We start from the raw sequence: 12,218 nt of genomic DNA on the forward strand, positions 1-12,218 counted from the left end.
ATAATGAATGGGGACATAAAAGGCGACGAAGAGGGAGAATTTACGTACACAGGAAACGGGGAATCGGTGATAGATTATGTAATAGGTAATGGGGAGACGAGGGAAAAAGTGGATAGGCTGGTAGTAGAGGGGAAAGTGGATTCGGATCACCAACCAGTGGTGGTATGGATAGAAGGAGGAAAAAGGGAAGAAAGAAAGAATAAGGGGAAGGAAAGAGGGGGGAGAAGGAGAAAAGGGTGGTGGACGGAAGAAAGAAGGGAGGAATTTGCGAAGAAGTATGGGGATGGGGAGGATGAGGGAAAGGAAACAGTTGAAGAATGGGGAGATACAAAGAGAAAAATAATAGGGGTGTTAGAAAGGATGGAGAAGAAGAAGGAGATAAAGGAAGGGAAAGGGTGGTGGGATGAGGAGTGTAGGGAGATGAAGAAAGAGGTTGAAGAGGAATTGAAAACATGGAAAAGAGAAGGGGGAAGTGGGGAAAAATTTAGGAGGGCGAGGAACAAACTAGGCGCGTTGTGCAAAGAGAAGAAGAGAAGGGAAAAAGAGAGATGGGAGAAAGAGATAGAAGGGGTAAGAACAGAGGGAGAGGTATGGAAGATTGTCAATAGAGGAAGAAAACGTAGGAAGAGAGTGAATGAGGAGATTGAGATAGAGGTGTGGGACAACTATTTTAGAGGTGTTTTAGGGGGAGTTAATTGGAGGGTTAGAGGTGAGGAGGGAAGAGGGGGAGAGGAGGATGAAGAGGAGGAATTGAGTAGAGAGGAAGTATGGGCAGTAATAAAAAGGTTGAAAGAGGGGAAAGCAACAGGAGGGGACGGGATTCCGAATGAAGTATGGAAGTATGGAGGGGAAATAGTAAGAGAGAGAATATGGGAAATTTGTAATAGGGTATGGAGAGGAAAGGGTTGGCCAGAAGACTGGTCGGAGGGGGTGGTAGTGCCCATAGTTAAGAAAGGAGAAGGAGAAAAGGTAGAGGATTATAGAGGGGTGACGTTGACGCAGACGGCGTATAAAATATACGCAGCAGTTTTAGCAGAAAGGCTAAGAAAAGAGATAGAGGAGAAAGGGGCACTTCCCCCAAATCAAACAGGATTTAGGAAGGGAATGGGGACAATGGATAATATCTATGTACTGAATTATTTGATAAATAGACAGTTAGCTAAAAAGGGAGGGAAGATGCTGGTGCTATTTGTGGATATGAAGGCAGCGTTTGATTCAGTGGATAGAGAGGTGTTAGCAAGGTCAATGAGGAAGGCACGGGTAAGAGAAGGGCTAGTGAAGAGATGCGTGGAGGTTTTGAGGGAAACGAAGAGTAAAGTGAGGGTGGGGGAGAAGGAAGGGGAGAGCTTCTGGACGAGTAAAGGGGTAAGGCAGGGTTGTCATTTGAGTCCAATCTTGTTTACATTGTTGCTAGCAGACATGGAGGAGGAAATGAAGAAAGGGAGATGGGGGGGTGTAAGGTTGGGAGGAGAAAAGATATACACGCTGGCGTATGCGGATGACGTAGCGGTGATGGCGGAAGACGAAGATGGGATGAAAGGGTTAATGGCGAGACTGGAAAGGTATATAGAGGGGAAAAAGCTAGAGGTGAATGTGGGAAAAACAAAGATGATGAGATGTATAAAGGGAGGCGGGAGGAGAGGGAGGATGACATGGTGGTGGAAGGGCAACAAGATAGAGGAAGTGAAGAAATTTAAGTATTTAGGGTACGTGGTGACGGCGAATGGGAAGCAAGAAGAGCAGGTAGAGGAGAGAATGAGGAAAGGTGCGGTGGCTATGAGACAAGTGTGGGGGATAGGAAAAAGGAAATTTGCGAAAGACTGGGGCAGAAGAATATGGCTATTTGATAGATTAGTGTGGGCAGTAATGAGTTATGGGGTGGAAATATGGGGATGGAAAGAGAGGGAGAAAATGGAGAGGATACAAGAGAGGTATTTAAGATGGGTGTTGGGAGTAGAAAGATCTGTGCCAGGGTATATGGTAAGAGAGGAATTACAGAGGGAGCTATTAGCAGGAAGGGCTGGAATGAGGGCATGGGGATATGAGAGGAAGTTGAGTGAAGGTAAAGGAGGGTGCCTAGCGAGGAAATGTTGGATGGAGATAAGAGAAAGAGCAAAAAAAGGTAGGGCGTTAGAGGGGTGGGAGGAGGAAAGGAGAAAGTTTTATGAGAGGAAAGGGTGGAACATAGAGGAAGTAGAGGAGATGAGAGAAGAAGGGCGGTTGAGGGGGGAAGAGCTGATAAGAAAGGAGAAGGGTATCCAAGAAGAGGAAAGATGGGAAAGGATTAGGGAATCGAGGTACAATAGGTGGTACAAGATAGTAAAAGGGAAAGGTGTACCAGGGTACCTGAGTAAAAACTGGGAGGAAAGGAGGTGGCACTTGATAGCGGGTTTCAGGTTAGGTAGTAAAATGAAGGGGGGGAGGTATTGGGAGCAGGAGGAAAAACGGAGATGTGGGAGAGGGGTAGAGTCGTGGGAGCATATATGGGAGGAATGCACAGAATGGGGGAAAGATAAAGGGTGGCAGGAAATGGTGGCGGAGGTATTAGGGGAGGAAGGAGAAGGGGAGGTATGGATGAGAAGAGTGGAAGAGATGAGAGAAAGGGCGAGCAGCGGAAGCGGGGGTCCAGAAACGAATGGGTGAGGAATGAATGGAGTGAGTGCTCTCTCTCTCTCTCAACAGTGGTTAACGCAATTCTAGTGCAGCTGTGACGGTTGGTGGATCTGTGAATTTTGGATATTTACGGTACTTTATGCAATATTTTGTATATTGATTTCTCCTATCTTAACTGTAATTCGATTCTGATTTTGATTCGGGAAAATGTTAATTCGGTTTTGGTTAATATGGTGGATGCTCAGGGAAACATACGCTGCAGTAATCTTTCTGGCATGGTACAATGTCTTTATTGTTTTCTATACATACATATGTGCGTCATGATTCCTTAAATTCTTTGAAATTCTGATCTCCTGGACCGTGGATCTCATTTGACTTTCTTATAATAATGTCTGGTTGGTTCTAGTATTCATATGTCTTCTTTATTAATCAGGATTAAAAGGGGTTGAATGGAATTGTATCATTTAAATTGACTATAATATAAGGAGTTTAATTAACTATCTATATTAGTATACTTTATTAAATTAAATTGATTGCACTTGGCGTGTTTTTGTTACATATTATATATATACATATGTTCATAATAATTTTATCTATTTTCTTCATTTTAGGGACTAGTTTTCTTTTATTTCTATATTGTGGTTCAGTAATTATACGGTAGTATGTGGTGTTTATTATTTGATTAGCTTTGTTCATCACACGTTGTACTACATTGACTTACTTGCATCTGCATTAGTATTAACGTTAATGTCAGACTTACTCGGAGTTGCCCGACCCCCGCAAGGGGCGAGGGGGACCAGGTCGACTTCGGTCGCACCAGGCTGAGCCCCAACCGAGCGCCTCTCCAGGTGGCGGATGGGAGGAAGACCGGGGCTTGAAGCGGACCCCTCGAACCGCGGAACGGTTCGTCCACGGGTGACCGGGCTACGGAACGAGGCGCGTCAGTGGAGGGCACCGGCCAACGGGAGCTATAAGGGACCCCCACGGAGTAAAACCCTTCGGCGGGGACCTAAGGCCCCGTCGCGGACCTGCTCCCCAAGCTAAGGTGGAAGCTATCGTGCCGAGAGCTGGATGGCACCGGGGTAATGGTGTCTCAAACGATGCTTGAGATAAAATTGTATTTTAGCCTTACCCCCGTAAGCAGGCTCTGCGGGGGTGGACCACCCTTTCCTGTTCACTCGTGGGATACACATGGAAACACATAACAAATACAAAAACACAAACACAAACACCGATGCCACAGACATTCAAAAGGGGGGGGGGAGCTCTCGGAAGAGGGACCCCTTACCAAGGGGGAGGAGCTCTCAAAAGAGGGACCTCTCGACATAGAGGAGGAGCTCTCGAAAGAGGGACCTTCTACAAAGGGGGAGGAGCTCTCGGAAGAGGAACCTACCACCACGGGGAGCTCGGATGTCAGGGTGGAGGGAACAGCCTCGGACGACGCAGCACTCGCTGCGGCTACTGGGGCTGGGCTCTCACTGACGGACGGCCCAAAACAAGGGACAGACGAGGACGCAGGTAGTGATGCGGTGTCCTCGCCTACCTAAGAGGGCTCGAAGGGCCAAGTTGGCCGACGGAACCTCCTTGGAGGCACCGCGCGGGGCGACCACCTCCTCGAATCCAGTATCGGGGGACGGGACGGGCCCAAATCGTGGGCACCAGGCGAAAAGGGGCAAGATCTTCCCTGCCCCGTCCAGTTTCAGGGAGGCGCTCGTGGCTGGCAGGAGGGTGGCAATCGCGCCCTCAGGCTACCCCGAGGCCACCCTGACGACGGAGCAGGGGGATCTTGTGCTAAGAACCATCGAAACGGAGCTGGACGCCATACCAGTTGGTAAAGAGGTCCCCCGTTTCGAGGGAAATAAGCTGGAACAGGGGGTATTATGGGTCACCTGTTCGGACGAGAAGGCCAGGGAATGGCTGAGGAGTATAGTGAGCAGGGTGAGGCCATGGGAAGGCGCCGCTCTCCAATTATTGGAGAGGGAGTACATTCCTAGGCTCCACAAGCTTATTGCGGTCATCCCAGGACCACCTACGGAGACGGGTATAATTTTGAACCGTCTCAAGAGACAGAACCTGGGTCTCAACACCCAACATTGGAAGGTGTGGGACCGGAAGGAGGAAGTAAGGTCAGTCCAACTCGTCATTGGAGTGGAGAACGAGTCCCTCCAGGCCCTCAAAAGCTGGGGCTACGTGGCGCACGTTGGACTAGGCAGGGTGCTCTTTAGAGAGCCCCGTGCAAGGACCGACGGGGGCCGGGAGGAATCAGCGGCAAAAGAGGGCCAGGTTAAGGAGGGCAACTCCAAGACCGCGAAGGCCGCGGCGAGTGGGGGGGATTGCGGGGCCCGAGACACGGAGGCACCATCCACGTCTACGGGCACCAAGGTCGCCCCTCCCGCGACGGTGGCCTCGGGATCTGGAGCGCCCGATAAAACTACGGAGACGACAGGAAAGACCGTGGAAGCGGCAGAAGGGATGAAGGGCCCGGTCTCAATGACGGCGACCAAAATCCCGGGACCGGAGGCATCAAGGGAATGACGGAAAGAGGCGGCCAAGGGCCCTCCGTGAAGGGACCAAGGGGTAGGCCTCTGAAAGCCCACGCGATGGGTAAGGTGGGTCTGTCGGAGACCCGGAGTGGAGTCCAAAGGACCATCACTACGGGCCTCCGGGCGGACAGAGGAAGGGGGAGCGCCATGGGTGCCCCTCAACCAAAGCGCGGGGCTAAAAGATGGGCCGACCACAGGGCACACTAAGCGCAGGCGCGAAACGCACGAGAGGAGATGACACTGCAGTCCCCATGACTGCAGGTTGTCTCCCCATCTCGCAGATCAACTTGCAGCACTGCAAAGCGGCCACGGACCTCCTCCGTTGGCGACTTGCGGCGCAGCACACAGATACACAGAAATACACGGATATAGCCCTGATACAAGAACCCTGGTTAATCCAAGGGCAAGTAGGGGGGCTAGATCTGAAACAAGGCTCCATCTTCCATGGAGACCTGGAGACTGGACCCAGGGCATGCGTGTACGCGAAAAGAGGGCTCGGGGCAACGAAACTGGCAGAATTCTGCACAAGAGACCAAGCAGCAGTCCTACTTCCAGCGGGGGTGGGAGGTAGCAGGGCGAACCTGGTGGTTTGCTCGACCTACCAGCCCTATGACTCTGAGGGGCCCCCGCCAACGAGGGAACTCAGAGAGCTGGCGGACTACTGCAAGGTCAAGGGGCTGCAACTAGTGATTGGGTGCGACGCAAATGCACACCATATCGTCTGGGGCAGCAGTAACATGAACAAAAGAGGCGAGGGCATTATTAGAATACCTCGCTACCACGGATCTGAAGATTCTAAACAGAGGCTCTAGTCCAGCGTTTGTCACCTCCCGGCGACGGGAGGTGCTTGATATCACGCTGGGCTCCGCAAATGCGGCCCAAGCCATACAAGATTGGCGTGTGGAAGACGAGGCTACACTATCTGACCACAGGCTAATCACTTTCAAGTTAAAGACGAATGCAGACCTAAGGGCCTCGGAATCATACAGGAACCCCAGAGCCACCTGCTGGCCTCAATACCGTGAGAGCCTAGAGGGAGAGCTCAGGGGGCACTGCGTGATACCGATGACCACGAAGGGGATCGAGATGGAGGTCGCAAGACTGCAGACCTCGATCATCGGCTCCTACGAAAGATCATGCTCGTTAAAACAAAGAAGAGAAAGCAAAAGGGTTCCCTGGTGGAACAATGAACTGAATAAGCTCAGAGCCAGGGCACGGAAGCTTCTGAACAAGGCGATGAAGGCAAATACCGCAGAAGCCTGGGACGCGTATAAAGAGGCCCAGAAGGCCTACAAAAAAACGATCAGAGTATCTAAAAGAAGGACCTGGAAAAACTTCTGCCAAGAAACCGAGGCCCTACCGCTGGTAGCTAGGCTTCGGAAGGTATTTGTGTCCGGGCCTCCACAAAAACCGGAAGGTCTAAAACTTCCAAATGGAGGAGTCACAGGTGACTCCCTGCAGACGTTGAGGCACCTTATGGAGACGCACTTCCCAGGCTCGGAACTAATACCGGAGGAACTGTTCCAGAAGGAACAGGCACCTCTCAGGAACAGCGCACGGGACTGGGAACTGGCCTCAAAGGTGGTAACGATAGACAGATTAAGATGGGCTATAAACTCATTTAGTAGGTACAAAAGCCCGGGTGTAGACGGGATCTTCCCGGCTCTTCTTTAGGAAGCCGGAGAGGACCTGTTGAGACAGCTATGTAAGATATACAGAGCATGCCTAGCACTGGGATATCTACCGCTTCAATGGAGAATAGCCAGGGTGGTCTTCCTGCCTAAGCCAGGCAGAAGTGGCTACGATACGGCGAAATCCTTCAGGCCAATCAGCCTAACATCCTTTCTACTAAAAACTTTAGAAAGGCTGGCTGATAGGCACATCAGAGATTATGCATCGGCAGAAAGGCCAATACACGCCTCCCAGCATGCGTACCAGTCGGGCAAATACGTGGAGACGGCGCTCCACCATCTTGTAAGGGAGGTGGAAGAGGCCCTATCCCAGGGGAGTTCGTCGTGAGTATTTTCATAGACATAGAAGGGGCTTTCGACAGCACATCCTTCGATATGATGAATGAAGCAGCAAGAAGCTTCGGGATTGACGACAGTATGGTCACCTGGATCGACAATATGCTACGAACCAGGACCATAATAACCTCCTCTGATGGGTCTTCGTTGAGGGCACGCATCGCAAGGGGTTGCCCTCAGGGAGGAGTCCTGTCTCCCCTGCTGTGGACCCTTGTGGTAGACGGGCTACTCCGCAGGCTCAGCGAGGAAGGTTTTCTGGTGATAGGGTATGCGGATGACATCTGCATATCGGTTAGAAGCAGACACCCGCATTATATAGCGAAAAGACTGCAAGAAGCACTCATACTCGTGCAAAAATGGTGCCTATCCCATAAACTCATGGTAAACCCTACCAAGACAAAAGGCGCTTTGAATTCAAGGCCCCCTCACTGTTCGGGGTGGAGATTAGCCTATCCACCTCAGCGAAATATCTAGGGGTCACTCTAGATATGAAGCTAAACTGGAAACTCCACATCGGAAAGCAGGCACAAAAGGCAATCGCAACTTACTGGGCGTGCAGGAGGATGTTTGGAACTACGTGGGGACTTAAACCAAGAATGGTCAGGTGGATATACACCGCAATCCTGGTACCCCAAGTAATATGCCTCTGTTGTATGGTGGACGTCTATGAAGAAACAATGCAACAGGAGGCACCTGGAGAAGATCCACCGCCTAGCATTGCTCGGGATGACTGGGGCCTTCCGCATCACACCGACAATGGCAATGGGGGCACTCATGGACCTGGCACCACCACATATCATGGTGGAAGCAGGAGCCAGGAGCACAGCCATAAGACTATTCTTAGCAGGCAAATGGAAGATGGCGTCAACGGGCCACGCGTCTATCCTTAGGGAATTCAGGGAACCAGGAGGGGCCTTAACTCTAGGGGGAGACGCGTGCGACCCGACATACCATTTTAAAAACAGCTTCCGGGTAAACATCCCATGTAAGGCAGCGTGGGAAGCAAACCGGGAGGAACTCCTCACTCCGGGAGGGCTGATCTGGTATACGGACGGCTCCAAAACCAAGTCGGGTACCGGAGCAGGAATCTGGGGGGAGAGGCCCAGGGCAGAGATAGTAATGTCCCTGGACCCGCACGTATCCATCCTTCAAGCGGAAGTGTTTGCCATATGGGCATGTGCCAAGCTGTGCTTGGAACGGAACTATAGGGACAAGCACATCCACATCTGTAGTGACAGTAAGGCTGCGCTTGGATTCATACGTGCTACGATAGTGCGATCCATGCTGGTACAAGACTGCACGGACATGTTGGAACGGCTGGCGAATAACAACAACCGCGTCAACGCCAGGTCTGGGTACCTGGACATGCAGGTATCCCGGGAAACGAGAAGGCGAATATGCTGGCAAGGGAAGGAGCTAGAAGGCCCAGCCCAGACACAGCATACCGCATAGGTGTCGATAGAGGGACGGCAAAGGAGATGGTGAGGGAGTGGGCGTGTACCCAAACCCACCTGACCTGGAGCAGTACTCAAGGAATGAGACACACTAAGGCCATGTTCAAAGGGCCATCGTCAAGGCTAGGCAAGACTGTGAGTCGCCTAGACAGAAACCAATTGCGTTTGCTCGTGGGGCTCATTACTGGGCACTGGTATACGAGGAAACACTTGATGCACCTAGGAATCGGCAGCGAACCAAGGTGCCCCAGATGTGGAGAGGAGGATGAGACTCCTATCCACCTGATATGGCGTTGCAGAGGACTGGAGGCCCTAAGGCGATCATGTTTTGGGGCTGCCACCCTTGACGACGCACGTATAGAGGACATTGGAGTGGGAAGGCTTCTGGGCGTTGCCAAAGAGGCCGGCCTACACAATACACCTCAATCTTAGTACTGCCCACAGGGGCTCGGGCACAATTGTCCCGGGAGGACTGAGTGCCCGGAAACTGCGCAGTAATAATAAATAATGTCAGACTTATCGGAGCGGTATGATAATTCAGTAACAATCTACGCAATTTTAACTATTTGAATTGATTTGACTTGCTTCAGGTTTTATGTTGATTTACGTTTCATGTTGCTCCTCATATTATGTCAGGTGGGTATTTTCCTCTCCTATTAATCGTTACGTTTTACCTCCACTTCTGTTGGCTGGCGTAGGGTTTTCTGCAAATGGATTAATATTATGATTTACGGTTTAATATTTATTATAATATCATGGTATCTTATGATGTTAATAGTTCTATCTCTTCCTACTATGTTCATTATATTCATCATCATTCATGTTATGGGATATATATTGCTACTTATCTTTATTATGATTTGCTAACAATAATTAATAATTTATTTATTTATTGCTCACTGCCTTCATTTGATGATTTGATTGTTTCTCCACCATCTTTGCTTATTAAACGAATTTGAGGTCGTGGTTGCGTGAAATGTTTCTGCAAGCAAGTTTCAGCAGTTTCAATAATTTCAAACAATAATTCCAATTATCAGTGTTACATTATGCTCGCCATCTATTTCTTCTTTTGCTTTTATTCCCAGCTGATCTTCCCTTCTTTGAAGAATTAGTACTTTTCCCATTAATTGACGTGATCGGAATATATTATGTATTGTATACAATGTCTGAGGTTAGCGCCATTGATTGACCTGCTCAATTTTATGTTTTATGTTGCTCTTTTCATTTACGTTATCCTGGTTATCTTGGCTATGTGGGCCTCGCAGGAGGGATTCTCAGCTTCTCAGCTTCGCTGGTTTGAGCACTTCATATAAGCTCTCAGTTCTCTACTTATTATCTGTAATTCTTCTTTCAGTCACATTGATAGTTTTAATAGATGATTATGAGGAATTCCCTGTCGCACATGCATTTATTTGTTATACTATATAGCGTACCTTTCTGTTGTGGTGATCTTGTTTCTTCATTTTGTGGTAATGCGTGTACCCACTTCGCATGAGAATCTGCTGTCTATGGTATACTTTATACTTTACCTTTTACTTTTGACAATATTGGCATTCTGTGTTTTACTTCTTCTGGCATTGCTATCTGCTATTGTCTGGCATCTTTGCATCTTTACTTTACCTTTTACATCCTTGGTTCATTTTCATTTCAGTTTTATAGTTTGTTTGAATTTTATTTGAACAGTGTGTTCAAATTGTGTGCTAGGGTTAAATATTAAATACTCTTTACTATTATTCCCTGCTGCTTGGTTGCTTGGCTGGATGTTGACGTCTGAGGTTTTGAGGTTTTGTTGGTTAATTGCTTTGCTCTGCTTATGTCGAGTCCACATATGCTCGTCTGTTTACTCGCTTGCCATGCTTCTTATGTTTAGTTCACATGTTCGCATGTTCGCATGTTTATTATTGATCGTCCTTTTATTTTAACTGTTTCATAAACTGTTCTGTGCATCAGATGCATATTATACGCTGATTTTTGTTGAATTTTGTGATCTAGTTACGTTCAATCACGTTTAATTATGTTTATGTTTATTATAGCTATTATGTTTATCATTTTATCATTATTTACTGTTAGTTTATCGGTTCTATTCATGGACTTATTGATTTACTGATTCATTCATTCATTCACTCATTCACTTATTAATGTTACATTTTGGGTATCCAATGTGCTATGCTTGTCGTGAGCGTTTGTGTGTGTGTGTGGAGTATGTATGGGACAAGTCATCGAGGATTGCAGCCTACGAAGACGTGGCACAGTCAACCGGGGTAAGGACTCGCCCCGGGACCTGGCTGTGTTGAAGAGCAAGCCCTGCTGAAGCAGGTGAACTCATGGCGCGACTACCCGTTGAGCAGGAGCTCCGGTTCCTGGTCGTGGCCGAACAGGAACCCCTGTCCTGGCCAAATGCTAGGCAGGCGAAGAGGTGGCGCGGTCACGCCGGCATGGTGCGATCCTTGGCGATGTCCCCCCGGTGCCGATCGTTGCTGAAGAAAAGTGGCCTGTCCTCGTGGCAGGACAGGTGGGCGTGATGACATCTAGGATAAGCCACATCATCATTATCAACCTACCAGGAGGATGAAGTCGGGCACCGTCAACTGTGGAGATACGATGTCCCTGTCGTGGCCGTGCTGAAGAGGAACCCCTGTCCTGGCAATAGTGCCAGGCAGGCGAAGAGGTGGCGTGGTTACGCCGGGAAGGCGCGATCCTGGAGGATGCCCCGGTGCCGATCGTTGTTGAAGAAAAATTCCTACGTGCACTGCTCAGGTTGAAAATGTCCTACCGCAAGATCGGAGGTGCAACGGCGTGGATCCGCAGATGCCCCATGGTGCTTAGCGCATGGCGTTTTTGCGGGAGGACGGAATAATGCGAAATGCATTGAATTACCAAAACGCCGTTGTGGCTATACGTTGGTATTCTTTATATATCCCAAAGGATGAAAAGGTACTGGCGGCCCACACAGGGAAGAGGTTTTAGTGGGTAGTACATCCAGCCACAGGACTGTCCCCTCTGGACTACCTGCTCAAGGTCGCCCCTTCTGGGCTGAGACCTACTCTTGGGCTAAACCCCACCCTTCGGGGTCGGGTTGCCAGGTTGCCCCCTTCTGGGGTTGCCTTCTTGGATTTGACCCCACCAAACGGGCGCCAGGCTGCCCCCTCAGGGCGGACATGAGTCCCACACTGCCCGGGCCCCCTCTAGCCAACTAGACGAAAGAGGATCATCCTGCGCGTGCATAAATGCATTTCCTCTTCTATAAAAAAAAAAAAAGGTTCCACGGACCAGACCAAGTGTACTGGCTGGGCGGGAAGGTGATACCCCGACGTGGCGCGTCCCCAGGTGGCGGACAGGGGAATGCTCGCCATACACTTTTCGGAGTGCATCTAGGGTAGGAGTGAAATAAAATAGCTCCCGCGGACCGAACACCAAGGGAAGGAAAACCCATCAAAACCTCCCCTGTGACTGGGGGATAGAATACAGGCACGGTAACCCCTGCCTGTCGTACAAGGCGACTGAAAGGGGGACGATCGCTGCCGCTGGAATGGCCTCAATGAGGACTTGGGGCGATGCCGGCGGGGTCCTTGGGCTACGGC

At 49.7% G+C, this 12,218-nt stretch overlaps 1 protein-coding gene across 1 annotated transcript; it reads left to right on the forward strand.

Annotated features, from left to right (window-relative positions):
• Positions 1 to 5,338: 5,338 nt before the first annotated feature.
• LOC123988490 lies at positions 5,339 to 6,830 on the forward strand. Its single transcript, XM_046288748.1, has 2 exons — positions 5,339 to 5,850; positions 5,960 to 6,830. The coding sequence occupies exons 1-2, from the start codon at positions 5,339 to 5,341 to the stop codon at positions 6,828 to 6,830; spliced, it is 1,383 nt and encodes a 460-aa protein (XP_046144704.1).
• Positions 6,831 to 12,218: the final 5,388 nt, after the last annotated feature.

Source organism: Osmia bicornis, chromosome 14 (assembly GCF_907164935.1).
Source record: "Osmia bicornis bicornis chromosome 14, iOsmBic2.1, whole genome shotgun sequence".
In the NCBI taxonomy this organism is placed as follows: Eukaryota; Metazoa; Arthropoda; class Insecta; order Hymenoptera; family Megachilidae; genus Osmia; species Osmia bicornis.

Excerpts from the sequence above, each read along its gene's own strand:
- LOC123988490 (XM_046288748.1), top strand. The coding sequence starts at position 5,339 with ATGGGCCGACCACAGGGCACACTAAGCGCAGGCGCGAAACGCACGAGA. Across the intron at positions 5,851-5,959 it reads GGGCTGCAACTAGTGATTGG|AGGCTCTAGTCCAGCGTTTG; the intron begins GTGCGACGCAAA and ends GATTCTAAACAG.